Source organism: Bos grunniens, chromosome 6 (assembly GCF_055505025.1).
Source record: "Bos grunniens cultivar Pamir isolate PY7600 chromosome 6, Bosgru_T2T1.0, whole genome shotgun sequence".
Lineage (NCBI taxonomy): Eukaryota > Metazoa > Chordata > Mammalia > Artiodactyla > Bovidae > Bos > Bos grunniens.
This window is the reverse complement of record NC_141170.1, coordinates 12,782,895-12,797,735: the sequence shown is the minus strand read 5'-3', so window position 1 is coordinate 12,797,735 and position 14,841 is coordinate 12,782,895. Positions and strand designations below refer to the sequence as shown.

Here is a 14,841-nt window from a genome sequence, read left to right as displayed (position 1 = left end):
ACACAGTCTGGGTAACACTATGCAAAGAAGGAAAACAAAGCAAGGTCAGGGGCTGGAGCACAGTGGGGAGGACTCATTGGATCCCACTCCCCCCATTAGTCTGATGAGACGATGATGCTTGGCTTACTTATTCATTCATACGGCCTCCATCCACGTGTGCATTCACTAACTCCTTGGTTTATTTACTGACAGCCACCTGGCTTAGCTCTGGTGACACCCAGGTGAAGGGCACACTCTAAGCTTTGGACGGATGGACATGGTCCAAAGGGACTGACCTTTTTGCACTCTTTCTGTGCATGTGCTCCATCCTGTCTCTGGAACCCCCTCACTTGCCCTCCCACATCTCCTGGCCAACTCCTACTTCTCCCAAGACTGTTCAGGTGCTGCCTCCTCTGGGAACCTCTCGCCTTGCTTGGCAGACTCAGGGCTCCTCCAGCCCTCCCCATCCAGACAGCCCTGGGTCATGGGCTCCTGCAAGACAGAGCTGAGTCTCATGTGTGATTCTCTCCCCCTTTCCAGACAGTTAAGTACTTGTCCCACGAGGGTGTCTCCACTAGAAGGTGAGCTCCATAACGATACTCTTTCAGAGCTGAATCCCCCACACTTAGAGCAGAGTCCTGCAACTAATTCAATGTAGGATAAATGAGTATCGGTCACCTAAGTGAATGAACAAAGTGAAAACGTGAACGATGGCGGAGTCCTCAGGTTGACTCCCAGCCCGGGGCTCCCTGCAGCCAGGACCCTCTGGCAGTCGGAACCAGCCATACAATTTTCTGGATCCACTGCAAAAGGAAAATGTAGGTCCCCTGGTTCAAAATTAAGAACTTTAGAATGGCAAACAACAGGGTGTTAAACCAAGGGGAAGAGGATGTCTCCGGGGCGCTGGGCCCTCTGTTACTGCACTGTGGCTTGCTGTGAGCCCTGCCCACCCTCCCCAGGCTCCATCTCCCCGCCAGCGGTGCTTCCCAGCTCCTTGCTCTAGCCGAGATCTCAGGCTTGCCTGAAGAATTCCGGAGAGGGACACCTGTCGGACAAGGTCGGGCGGTGGTGGTTGGGGGTGGGGGGCGGAGGGAGCTGAGGGAGGGGCCCTGGGCCTCGCGTTCCAGGGAGGACCCGTGGGCAGCCCCCAGCCCCAGCTCGGCTCAGTCCAGAAGCAGCTCCCCATGCTCCTGCAGGAGGGAGAGAGATGATCTTTTCTTGGGAAGTGGCTCCCGTCTTTATCCGTTTCTGGGCATCTTCAGGCAGACACACAGGGACACCAGGCAGACGGGCGAACAGAGACACGAGCAAAAAAGACACGCCATCTCCATAGTCATAGATCTAGGGACGGGCGCTGCCACTCCGTCCCATCCTCCCCGCTCCAACCAGGCACACCCAAAGACTGACGGGCCAGACAGAGACCCCGCACAGAGCAAACAGACCACAGAGACACTCAGGGACGAGGACAGGCAGACTCACGCGCACGGACACCTTCTGGCTCACCTGGGCTTCCGCGGGCTGCAACGCAGGCGCTGAGGCACCGGAGCCGCGCACGCACCCTCGGGGCTCGCGGTTCCCTCGCTACCACGCCCCCGTGCCTACCCTCTTCGGCCAGCTCTGGACAACCCCTCGCTCCCCCGCACCCCAACTCCGGGAGCCACCTGTCGCCCGGGCAGGGCTGGGTCAGCCGGCGTCGGCTCAGGGGACAACAGAGCAGCGGACGGCGGGCGGGTTCGGACGCGCTGGGCTGGGGAGCGGGAGGACGCGCGGCCATCGGGGCAGGGCTGGTGCCCAACCAAGGCATCGGGGGCCCTGCGTGGGTCCAGGGTGCTGGGAAGGGCTGCCCCGGACCTTGCGGAGGGAGGGGAAGTGGGCAGTGTGCATAGGGGAGCGCGAAGAAGCTGGGGTCAGCGGGGTGGGGACGTGGTAAGTGGATTGGGTGAGCGCCTTGACCGAGGGCAGGGGGCAGAAGGCGAGAGAGCAGGTGTCCGCGGGTGATCAGGACAGGGGGGCTGATCGGCCGAGGCCCCTCGGGGCTAGGGCAGGGGAGGACGGGAGCAGCGGGTGGGGCGCAGGTCGCAGCAGTCCCTAAGGCTAGATTAGGTGAGGGTCACTCAATGATGCCCGAGGGTCAAGGGGCGCCTGCCGCTCCCCTGAAGGCTCCGAGCGACTCGGAGAGGGGCTCCTCCTGGCCAGCGGCCCGCCCGCCGCCCGCGTTCTTGGCTCCGGGGTTCCGGGGATCCCCGGGTTCCCCGGCGCCTCAGCGGGGCGCCGTCCGCGAGAGCTTCCCGCAGAAGCTGGCCGAGGCCCTGAGCAGCCAGTACGCGCTGAACGTGTTCGTGGCGGGGCTGCTGTTCCTGTTGGCCTGGGCCGTGCACGCCTCGGGCGTGGGTAAGAGGGACCTGCTGTGCTTCCTCACGGCGCTCATGCTGCTGCAGCTGCTCTGGATGCTGTGGTATGTGCGCCGCAGCTCCGCGCACCGCCGCCTCATCCGCCTCAAGGACACGTACGCCGGCGCGCGCTGGCTCCGCGGTGAGTCCCCGACGCAGCAAACCAGCGGGCGGGCGGCCGAGCGCACAGCGAAACCAGCCTGCTCGCCCGCTAGCTGCAGCCCCGCGGTATCTGCGCCCTCGCTCCCTTCCACCTCTCTCCTGTAGTCTTCTCTGCCTCCGTCTTCCTGTCCATCTTTTCTGTGCCCCCCTCCCCACACCTTCACTTCTCTTCTCTCTCCCTCCGCTTTCAGGCTCTTGCCTTATATTCCGACGTTGGAGCTACGGTTACAGAAACCTATTCACATCTTTCTTTCCTTATTTAAAGCCCTGCCATGGTTCCACTGACCCCGTGACAGAGGCCACACTCCCTATCCTGGCGTTCAAGGCTCTCTCTGATCGGGTCCCAGGTGACTCTTCAGTTTTATCTTCTCCTTTGTCCTCATTCTGTGCTCCAGGCTCAAAGACTTTAAGTTCCCGTCACAGTGTCTCATTCCTCCAAAGATCTGGCCCCAACGCCACCTTCTCCACACACTTGGCAGGAATTACTCCTCACTCCCATGGGCCATGGACGGAGGAGCCTGGTAGGCTGCAGTCCATGCGGTCGCTAAGAGTCGGACACGACTGAGCGACTTCACTTTCACTTTTCACTTTCATGCACTGGAGAAGGAAATGGCAACCCACTCCAGTGTTCTTGCCTGGAGAATCCCAGGGACGGGGGAGCCTGGTGGGCTGCCATCTATGGGGTCGCACAGAGTCGGACACGACTGAAGCGACTTAGCAGCAGCAGCAGCCCATGGGTCACCATGGCTCTATGTAGAGCCCTTTTGGCCTTTGTGAATTTCTGCCTTGTCTTATGACTAGTTGGATATGAGCCTGGTCATCCAGATGAGATTTGAGGTTTCTTAGGCTCAGGGACTGTGTCTAGATCATCTTGCCTTTGGAAAAACTACATACAACTCCAGGGTGGCCCAAATTCCTGCTCTGAAAGTGGTTGTTTCAGGGAGGTTCATGGTTTTGAGATCCTATAAATGGCAGTGAATCCAGCGCCATAGCAAACAAACACGCAAAAAGAATGGAATGTTGCTTTGAGGCTGTTGACTTAGGCTCAAAAATATCATACACAGGCTTTTGACCGTCACTTCTCTGTAGTGGCAGAATCTTCCCTTGGTCTTTCCTTCACTTCCTTCCTCCTCCATCCTCTGTTCTTCTTTCTTCCCTTCTTCTTCTCCCCTCATCCAACCCTTCCCTTCTCCTCCATGCCTCCCTTTTCCATCCACCCTCCTTCCTTCTTTCCTTTCTCTCTTCCTCCCCTACTCTCTCTCCTTCCGTCTTTTCTTTCTCCCACTCTCCCCTCCTCCTTCCTTCTTCTCTCACTCCCCCGCTCTGCTCTTCCTCTCTCTTCCCTCCTCTCTCTTTTCCTCCTTCCAGGAAGACTCTGAGCATTGCAGCCCCAGTCAATGCATCGGTGGCGCTGCCATGTTCCAAGACTAGGAAGACAGAAGGAGGAGTAGGGTGGGAATGCAGAATCAGGGCTTCTCCTGTGGATGTGTTACATCTGAGATGTCCATTAGACATCAGGCAGAGATGGAATAAAAGAGGCAATGTCGAGAGAGCACCTAGTAGGTGTTCAGTAAATGGTGTGGCTGTTTAGACACTCACCAAGTTGTTCCATAGTAACAGAACTCTTCAGGTGAGGCATGTGGATGATGGAAGTGGTGCTGACTCTGAAGGCATGGCGCGATAACTCAGCTCTGTTACCCTTGCCTTTCTGAGTCCCAGTTTCCTCATCAGTAAAATAAGAAGCATGGCTGCCTCTCAGGGAAGGAGCTGGGAGAAGTTGCCTGAAAGGGGTTTGCAAAGCACTGTCTACCCCTGTAAATGAGCTGTGGTTTATCAGAGAAGCAAGAGCCTAATTGTCCCAAAAGTACTCTAGGAGTCCACAGTGCCAAAGGGAGTGCCTTCAGCCCAAGAAGGCACTGAGGTTTTCCTTGGAATCCCAGCTGGAAAGACAGGTTTGACTTAGCTCTGCCCTGGCTTCTGTGTTGGTCTTGGAAGTCTGCAGCTCTGACAAAAAGCCAGCCTGTGGAATTCTGGACCCTGAGGTTTTCCAGAGAAAGTTTTTGGGTCTTGGTATGAGCTGTGAAACATTTCTTTGAGCAGAAGACATTCTGTCTCACCTATCGCGTATGAGAAAGTGAAGACTTTTTTGGGAACAAAAGTCATTGGCTGTCATAAAAAATCAGCAGGAAGGATGAATTATTCATCCAGCTCCTCTATTTGCTGGGTAAAGAGACTGATTTCTTCTGGAAGAAGTGTCAGCAGCAGGACATCTCATGCCAACCCCGGTGCGCAGTGACAGGAAAACCCCCTGAGTAGCTGTTTCATCCTGTTAATTACCAAGGTCTTGTTTCTGTTTCTGGTCTCTTGAAGGACTGCAGTGGTGAAGGAAGGTTTCTTTTTTTATTGGTTTCTGACCTGTCTCAAGCCCAGAGAAGTGTTATTAACACAAAATCATGGCAATGACGACAATAGGACTAATAGCCACGTTTATTGAGTGTGTTTGGAATGCTGGTTAGAGGTATTGTCCCAGTCGTTTGTCACGGTGATGCTTTCTTTGTGTGTGTGAATAATCACTCCCAAATCTAATCCTTTTAAAATGAGATCAGATTTTTACGGAGTGCTCCCCCCTTTTTTTTCTTTCTTTCATTTCTTTCTTTCTTTTTTTTTTTTTTAGCAAAGAGGGCTTAGGAAAAGATTCATTGGTTGCTTCTCTGCCCTCTCCTGCACAATAATTGATTAGCTCTTATCATTACTTCTTTTTTTCTCTTTCTTTTTTAAAACTGAAGGAGAGTTGATTTACAGTGTTGCACCGATCTCTGCTGTACAGCAAAGTGACCCAGTTATACACATATAGACATTCTTACAAAGTGCTTTTTTTACTTAGAATGAGGTGCATCTGTGTACATAGCACATTGCCTCTCTGTCTGCTCTGAGTACTGTGATTCTTATCTGTTAGGGGCAAGGTGCATCTGAAAGACATGCCCAGGACAGGTGGCTGTAGAGATAAAGGTTGGGATGCAGTGATGGAGTTCAGAAAGAGGCCGTCTCCATGTGTGAGAAATTGAAGGTTGCAAAAACAGATGGTTCCAAGCACCTGTGTGAAGAGAGGCGGGGCCCATCGGGGATGGTGGCAGGGAGCAGAGGAGGAGAGAGAGGCAAGGGATGAAGGCTATAGGACCCAAGGATGCAACAGTCTCTGAACACAGGGAGCCCACAGTCTGGCAGTGCAGCCAGAAACTCCTGGAGGATGCTTGGCAGGATTGCAAAACCCAGCGTGCAGCCCTGCCGCAGTGTCTGTTGCGGCTAAGGAGGGAGCGGTCAGGGTGGGTCCCCATGGGATTCCAGTCCACCCTGCTGATTTCAGGGTGGATTCAGCAAGTTCATGAATGTGGCACTGGGCTTCAGGTTGGTTCCCTCCTCAGGATGCATATTCATTTCAATCTGATCACCTCAGGCCTCTGCAGGCACAGACCCTCCAGACCCCCCTTGTTTTCCTGGGCCTCTGTTCCTGCTGCGGGTATAGTGAGCACGTGTCAGTGGGCCCAGCAATTCTTCTCCTGTTTCTTAAACAATAGTCCTCTTGAGACATAGTCCACATAATCTACAATTTACCCATTTAAAGAATCTGCCTGCAATGCAGGAGACGTGGGTTTGATCCCTGGGCTGGGAAGATTCCCTGGAGAAGGGAATGGCAACCCACTCCAGTATTATTGTCTGGAGAATTCCATAGACAGAGGAGCCTGGCAGGCTATAGTCCATGGGGTCTCAAAGAGTTGGACACAACTGAGCTACTGACACACACACACACATACACACACACACAAAGTGCACAAGCTGATGGGTTGTGGGCGATTCACAGATATGTGCAACTATCACCACAGTCAGTTTTTAGAACGTTTTATCATCTCAAATAGAAGCATGTGCCCTTTAGCTCTTATCCCCTGATACCTCTTACCCCCTGAGAGCCCTTACCCCATATCCACCCCAGGAACAGATAACCGTGAATCTACTTTCTATCTCTAGATTTGCCTGGCTTGGACATTTTAGTGAATGGAATCACCTAATATGTCATGTTGGTGATCAGCTTCTTTCACTTAGTGTAATATTTCCAGTCTCACAGCGGTTCTTGAGGTGGATGTTATCACCTTCATCTCCTGGACCAAGAAGCTAAAAGGGCATCAGGGGGAGGGTTGAGCCCCTGTCAACGGAAACATTCAGACAGAGTGAGAAAGAGAAGAGGGCTGAGCTCCTTGTGATATTAGAGGGCGACAGAGGGGCAAAATCCCTCACTTCCATGTAACTTCTGTCCTCTCCACCCAGCAGAGGGATCTTTGGAACATGCAGAGAATAACAGAGCCCACAGCATGGGGACACCTTTTGTGGTGGCTGGGCAGAAACATTGATCCAGTTTGGTTCAACAGCCTGGACCGAGCTCTGGGGCACTGGTTGGGTTCTGGGGACAGGATGCTCGGGTGTGGCCCCTGTATAGAGAGCTGCAAGAGGGGGCGAGGATGGTGCAGACAGTGAGGGGCGTCAGAGCACGAGGGCTAAGAGCTCCCCGCCCCACCCCCCTGCATGTAGCCTCACTTTTCTGCCTCAATTTCCTCATTTGTAAAATGGGGAGGATGATACCCCAATGTGTGTGCGGAGGTGCTTCCCTGGTGGCTCAGCAGTAAAGAATCTGCTGCAATGCAGGAGATTCAGGTTTGACCCCCTGGAAGAGAGCAGGGCAACCCACTCCAGTGTTCTTGCCTGGAGAATCCCATCCCCTGGATAGAGACACCTGGAGGGCTACAGTCCATGGAGTTGCAAAGAATCAGACATGACCGAGCAACTGAGCACGTGTGTATATATAGGGAGAATATGTAGGGTCTTAGGAGGCTACCTTGAATTTTAAAAAGGATGAAAGAATACACAGAATATAAAAAACTGAGCATGACAGTGACACCCAGCAAAATTCTGGAGCAGGTGAAGATGCAGGGGTTTTTGAGCGATTTCCCCAGGAAAGTGAGCGACTATCTCCTAGGCTCAGCCTGGGCTCACTGTGAGAGAGTCTTGCCTAATTGCACGCATTCTCTCACATGTATTTTTTTGCTTTGTTCTTTGGATGGGATTTCTGCTCTAGTAGAAAATACAAACCTCCTCTCAGGATTTCAGCCTTACAATGCAGCTGCCTAAAAAGCTGATGCTGATTGGGCACTGATTGGAAAGGAAGTCAGCTGCAAGTGGAGTGTCCCCCGTTGAGCATCATGTGGGTGCTGCTAGGGGGTGGCCCCAGGAGGAGTGAAAGGGGTGTACAGACAGTCCAGGAGAGAGAGGATGTGGAGATGGTAGGGGGTTTCCTAGGAAATGAGAGTCATTTTTTCAGGGAAGCCTTTCATGTTGCCTTCAGACCAGGTGGGTCTTCTGGGTTGTATGTTCTTATAACATCCTGTTCACTTTTTTCCTAGCACTTCTCAAGCAGGAGGTTGTGTCATTCAGTTTGTTGATCTAACCAGATGGTGAGCTCTTCAAAGCAGAGACCCTGTTTGAATGCACTTCCCATTATAACCTGAGCTCCTGGCACACTGCCTAACATGCAGTGAGTGCCCGTTGGTATTTACTGAATCATCAATTGGATGAATGGATAGTTGAATGGATGGATGAAGGAATGAGTGAATGATGGCAGAATTGCCAGGAAAGAGAATGGTAGTTCTGGGGTGCTGTCGTAAGTTCCATGTGGGGAAGAGCATTCTAATCTAAGCAGAAGCTGGTGATGCAAAGGGTGAGCCTCCCAGCCCTGGGCATGTTCAGGTGGAGACCAGACAGGTGCTGGTCATGATGCAGTGGGAAGCATCCTTGCATGAGATGGGGGATGTAGACTAACTCTGTGGCACCTTCAACCTCCAAGAGTCTACAGTTCGAGATTCTGGACTCCTAGGAGGGCTCTGGGCAACTAACACAGTGGAGGGGGTCTCCCCTCTGCCAACACTAAACATTTTAGGATTATTCTCAAGTAATGTGGCTACAGAACCTTCTAATTGGCTCTACCTAGTTCAGTGATGATAATAAGCATTCAAACAGGGTCTCTGCTTTGAATCCTTGTAGAAGTTTTTTATTTGTGGGACACTGTTCTGGGTGCTTTCCATGTCAGGCCTCATTTAATCTCCTCCACACCCCTAGGAGACAGTTGACCTTATTAATCTCCTCTACACCCCTAGGTGAGATAAGAGATAAAAAAGCCTTCCCCAGTGATCAGTGCAAAGAAATAGAAGAAAACAATAGAATGGGAAAGACTAGCCATATCTTCAAGAAAATTAGAGATACCAAGGGAACATTTCATGCAAAGATGATCACAATAAAGGACAGAAACAGTATGGGCCTGATAGAAGCAGAAGATATTAAGAAGAGGTGGCAAGACTACACAGAAGAACTATACAGAAAAGATCTTCATGACCCAGATAATGACAATGGTGTCATCACTCACCTAGAACCAAACATCCTGGAATTCGAAGTCAAATGGGCCTTAGGAAGCATCACTATGAACAAAGCTAGTGGAGGTGATGGATTCCAGCTGAGCTATTTCAAATCCTAAAAGATGATGCTGTTAAAGTGCTATACTCAAAATGCCAGAAAATTTGGAAAACTCAACAGTGGCCACAGGACTGGAAAAGGTCAGTTTTCATTCCAATACCAAAGAAAGGCAATGCCAAAGAATGTTCAAACTACTGCACAATTGCACTCATTTCAGATGCTAGCAAGGTAATGCTCAAAATCCTTCAAGTTAGGCTTCAACAGTACATGAACTGAGAACTTCCAGATGTTCAAGATGTATTTAGAAAAGGCAGAGGAACCAGAGATCAAATTGCCAACATCCATTGGATCGTTGAAAAAGCAAGAGAGTTCCATAAAAACATCTACTTCTGCTTTATTGACTATGCCAAAGCCTTTGACTGTGTGCATCACAACAAACTGTGGAAAATTCTTCAAGAGATGGGAATACCAGACCATCTTACCTGCCTCCTGAGAAGCCTGTATGCAGGTCAGGAGGCAACAGTTAGAACCGGACATGGAACAAAAGACTGGTTCCAAATCAGGAAAGGAGTACATCAAGACTGTATACTGTCACCCTGCTTATTTAACTTATATGCAGAGTACAACATGCAAAATGCTGGGCTGGATGAAGCATGAGCTGGAATCAAGATTGCCAGGAGAAAGATCAATAACCTCAGATATGTAGATGATACCACCCTTATGGCAGAAAGCAAGGAAGAACTAAAGAGCCTGTTGAGGAAAGTGAAAGAGGAGAGTGAAAAAGTTGGCTTAAAACTCAACATTCAGAAAACTAAGATCATTCCATCCGGTTCCATCACTTCATAGCAAATAGATGGGGAAACAATGGAAGCAATGAGAGGCTTTATTTTTTTGGCCTCCAAAATCACTGCAGATGGTGACTGTAGCCATGAAATGAAAAGATGTTTGCTCCTTGGAAGAAAAGCTATAACCAACCTAGACAGCATATTAAAAAGCAGAGACATTACTTTGCCGACAAAGATCCATCTAGTCAAAGCTGTGGTTTTTCCAGTAGTCACATATGTATGTGAGAGTTGGACTATAAAGAAAGCCGAGTGCTGAAAAATGGATGCTTTTGAACTGTGGTGTTGGAGAAGACTCTTGAGAGTCCCTTGGAGTGCAAGGAGATCCAACCAGTCAATCCTAAAGGAAATCAGTCCTGAATATTCATTGGAAGGACTGAAGCTGAAGTTCCCAAACTTTGGCCACCTGATGGGAAGAGCCAGCTCATTGGCAAAGACCCTGCTGCTGGGAGAGATTGAAGGTGGGAGGAGAAGGGGATGACAGATGGTGTCACCAACTCAATGGGCATGAGTTTGAGCAAGCTCTGGGAGTTGGTGATGGCCAGGGAGGCCTGGCATGCTGCAGTGCATGGGGTCACAAAGAGTTGGACACGACTGAGTGATTGAACTGAACTGAACATCCCTAGGAGATAGTCAATCTTATAATCCACATTTTACAGATGAGGAAATGGAAGCACAGAGAAGTTAGGAAGTTGCTCAAGGTCATCAACAATAATAAAGTGGTAGAAAATGGATTGAAGCCAGGGATTTAGCACCTACCATGGCACTCTATGTTCTGTGCTTTTATGACATAGTGGATTTTTATCAACATGCAAGGTGATGTTATAAAACCCAGCTTGTCAGTTGTGCAATTCACTTCCTCTATGTCCTGTCTGTGTCTGCTAGATCTGTCTGGTTCTGAAATCTTTCACTCAATTTTTTTTTAAAGTAGCAGTTAAATACATGAAACAAAAAGGATTTTATTTGGGTTGTTTGATTATTATGTCTTCCTCATACACGATGTCCTTTCTCACATGTGATGATAAAGATGGGAGAGTTCTTTGTCCTGAGTATTTACAGTGAATCTTAAATCCCATGTGGTCTGATAGTAACACTTCTCTACCTCACTTCTTTTAGTTTGTATTGCCTACTTCCGCTTTGTCCACCTCCCTCTTTTCCACTGTTGTCACTCAGTTAAAAGTGTGTTTCATGTAAAGATCTTATAGTTAGGTTTTGGTTTTAATTCAGAATTCCCATCTTTGTTTACTAATTAATGGGAGACTTAGATCATTCTAATTGTAATGATTTATATTCTGGATTTTGTTGTTTCTGTTTTTCTTTAGGATGATTATAATGATTTATGTTACATATTGTTGACTCATTTGCCTTTTCCAGTGTTTGCTCTTTGGAGAACTTGAACATTCTACTGTGTTTTTCTACTCTATAATGACTAGCTTACCTTTCCTCATTCTCATAATCAGGTACATATTACTTCATTCTCACCACATTGCTTCTCACTCCAAGATCCTCCCATTCCTCTCTATTCCAAAGAGATAAGACCTTTAGAATGCATTTGTTTCCCTCGTTTCCCCTAGTACCCATCACTTTACCATGAGAACTTTGAAAAGTTGTTCTGCTCCTCACTCAGTCCATCCCCAGCTTTAGTCTGTATCGCAAGTCTTTAAAGAGCATGTAAATTACACATTTCCAGACAGTTTATCTTCATCCATTTGGGTATAACTTCTATCATCTTCTTCTTATTTCTATTAAACTGGACTATTCATCCATTCACTCATGCATCCATCCATAATCCATCCATCCCTCCTTCCATCATCCATCATCCACTATCCATCCATCCATCCATCCATCATCCACCCATTCACACCCTCCCTCCCTTCCTCCTCTCCTTCCTTCCATTATACTTCCATCCACCTCTTCAGTCTGTTGCACAGTTTATCACTCATTGTTTCTCCCTTTCCTCTTCATCTTCCCTCGATAAGAGGGCTCCTGATTGTTTGGTTAAAGCCCTTTGTCAGGTGAGTTCTGTGGATATTTTTCTCCCAACATTTTTTGTCAGTTCAGCTGTTACCTTCTCAGAGAATCCTTTTCTGACCACCATCGTCAACCTCATGCACTTGGCACTTTCTGACATTTCTTCTGTGTTTATCACTTATTTGCTTATTTTCCTGTCTTCCCCCCTAGCAGGTTAAACTCACCAAGGACATATACTTTATTGATGTTTTTATATCCCAAGTGCCTGGATCTTATTTGAACAACAAAGAGGTGTCAAACAATTATATTCAGCATATCTTCAAATATCTTTCTGTCTTTTGCCCTGACCCGTGGGCACCGTCTTGCCTGGGAATAGGGTTTCTCAACTGCAGTCCTTTCCTTGCAGTGGACCCTAGCTACTCTCCCACTGGCTTCTGATTTTGCACGATGCAGATGAGAAGTTTGGTGCCAGCTCACTTCTCTGTATCTTCTGCACACCCCAATTCATGCAATGTTATGTGTGTGTATTTTTGTTTCTCCAGCGATCTTATTTGTTTACCTTTGAGTGCCTGGCAAAATGCCTCATGCATAGTGTGTGTGTGCTCCGTTGCACAGTCCTGTCTAATTCTTTTTGACATCATGGACCCCCTGACCCCATCAGGCTTCTCTGTCCATGGAATTGCCTAGGCAACAATAGTGGAGTGGGGTGCCATTTCCTCCTCCAGGGGACCTTCCCCACCCAGGGCTTGAACTCATGTCTACCTGCGTCTCCTGCATTGGCAGGCAGATTCTTTACCACTGGGCAAATTGGGAAGGCCCTCATGTATAGTAGGAGTCCCTAAAACATTTGTTGTAGAAGGAAATGGATGGGAGGATGGATGAAGGAAGGAAGGGCTGCAGGAATGTGAGAAGGCATGTGATGTTCTTATCACAACTCTTGAAATGTCAGTGACAGAGATGTCCCAAATCAGTGATTCTCCAGGTGGGGTCCCAGGCCAACAGCATATGCTCTACCTGAGAACTTGTTAGAGATGCAAATTTGGACACCCTGCCCCAGACCTATTGAATCAGAAACTCTGGGGGTGGGACCCAGTACTCCTTGCTTTAACAAGTCCTCCAGGTGATTCCGACCCAGGTTCAAGTTTGAGAACCACGGCTGTGGACTAGTCTCATTTTATAGATGGCAAAACCAAGACTAGGAGCTTGGGATTGACCTGTCTGAACTCACACATTCTGTCCGTGACACAGCCGGGTCTCCAGAGTTACAGCCTCTGCCCTTGGCACCCAACCAGCCCGCCTCACTTCATCTGGCCGTTTCTCTTTGTCATCAAAAGGAACCATGCATTTGTCAAACTGTTTCAAAGCCCTGGGATTGAATCTCCACTCCTGTGAAGTTTCTGATTTCACTGGGGGTTTTTCCAGAATTTGGAAAAAAAAAATGTGACTTAGAGTTGTTTCTCTAAGGCTTTGAGCAGTGGAAAGGAGCCAGGCGATTGCATTACTCCTCACTGGAGGCTTCTTAGGCCGGAGCTGTAACATTAGAGGTCCCTGTGATGGCCCAGGCCCTCCTCTCTCTCTTGCCATAATGCATGTCACACACGATCTGGTTTCCTGCTTTCGTGGGAGAGAAGGTATGAATGGTGGTTGATGTTGGGCCAGAAGAGGGACTGGGGACTTTGGCCTTGATCAAATCTCCACAGTTATGCTTTTCTTGCTACTTTCTTCATTTGGCTACAAGTTCCTTTTTTAATGTATTTTGCATACTCCTTTCCAGTCTTATTCATATGCCTGTTTTTGTTAGTTTTCATTTGCTGTCAACCATGGTGGATATACCATTAAAGAGTGTTTCCTTTCTCCATGTCACTAGCACAGCATTGTACATGCCACGACTATAGACAAGTCCCTGTCATTCTTAAAAAGGTAAACTTTCTATTGTAAAGAAGAGTTGCAAAGATAGTACAGAAAGTTCCTGTATACCTTATACCCCTTACTTTTATTCTTTAGCGAGCGGGCTTTTAGGATCAAAGAACTGAGATATTTTGAGCAGAACAATGACACTCTTAGATTGATCATTTTGTGTGGGAAAATCTTCTAGAGGACTTCTTTTGTTTTGCCCAAATTCTGTTGAATGTACATCATTTGTCAGACCCCAGAATATGCCTGAGGCCTGTACAATGGTAAACAAGTCATAATGTTTTCTGCCAGTTTTAGCTCCTGAGGCCAATAGTAGAATTTGCTTTATATATATTAAAATTTTTTAAAATTGTGATAAAATAAACATAGCATACAGTTTACCAGCTTAATCATTTAAAGGTACAGTTCAGTGCTGTTAAGTACATTCTTTTTTGTGAATTAATTACAGTTGATGTTCAATACTCTTCCATCTTGTGAAGCTAGACGTCTGTATCATTAAATAACTCCCGATTTTCTCCTCCACCAGCCCCCGGCAGGCACTGTTTTACTTTCTGTTCCTGTGAATGCAACTACTCCAAGGAATAAGTGGAGTCATCCAGCATTTGTCTTTTTGTGACTGGCTTATTTCACTTATGGACCTTGAGCTCCATGATGCCCTCACGGTTCGTCCAGGTGGTATCACGTGTCACAACGCCCTTCCTTTTTAAAGCTGAATCATATTCCACTGAATGGACATGCTGCATTTTTATCCACTCATCCAATGATAGACGCTTGGGTTGCTTCCTCCCTTAGGCGCTTGTGAATGATGCTGCCATGAACGTGGGTGTCCACGTATCCCTTTGTGCCCCTGCTTTTGATCCTTTGGTAGAAACCCAGAAGTGGAATTGCCAGACCATGTGGAGTTATTGTTTTTGATTTTCTGAGCAACTGCCATACCGTTTTCCACAGGGGCTACACCATTTCATGTTCCCATCACCAGTGTATAAGGATTCTAGTTTCTCCACATCTTTGTTATTATTTTCCATCTTTCCTCCCTTGCTCCCTCCTTTCCTGTCTTCCTTCCTTCCGTC

General features: G+C 48.4%; 1 protein-coding gene across 3 annotated transcripts in view; it reads left to right on the top strand.

The window, feature by feature from the left end:
• Nucleotides 1-1,074: 1,074 nt before the first annotated feature.
• Nucleotides 1,075-14,841, top strand: part of OTOP1 (otopetrin 1) — a 49,107-nt gene continuing 35,340 nt past the window's right edge. The window contains exon 1 of one of the 3 annotated variants that reach the window (XM_086404790.1): nt 1,075-2,511. In XM_086404790.1, coding sequence (XP_086260916.1) covers nt 2,097-2,511 — 415 coding nt within the window. In that variant the 5' untranslated portion in view covers nt 1,075-2,096. Of the gene's footprint in view, nt 2,512-2,689; nt 7,929-7,989; nt 14,444-14,841 lie in introns of those variants that run through there. The other 2 variants (XM_086404787.1, XM_086404788.1) reach the window with 2 other exon arrangements.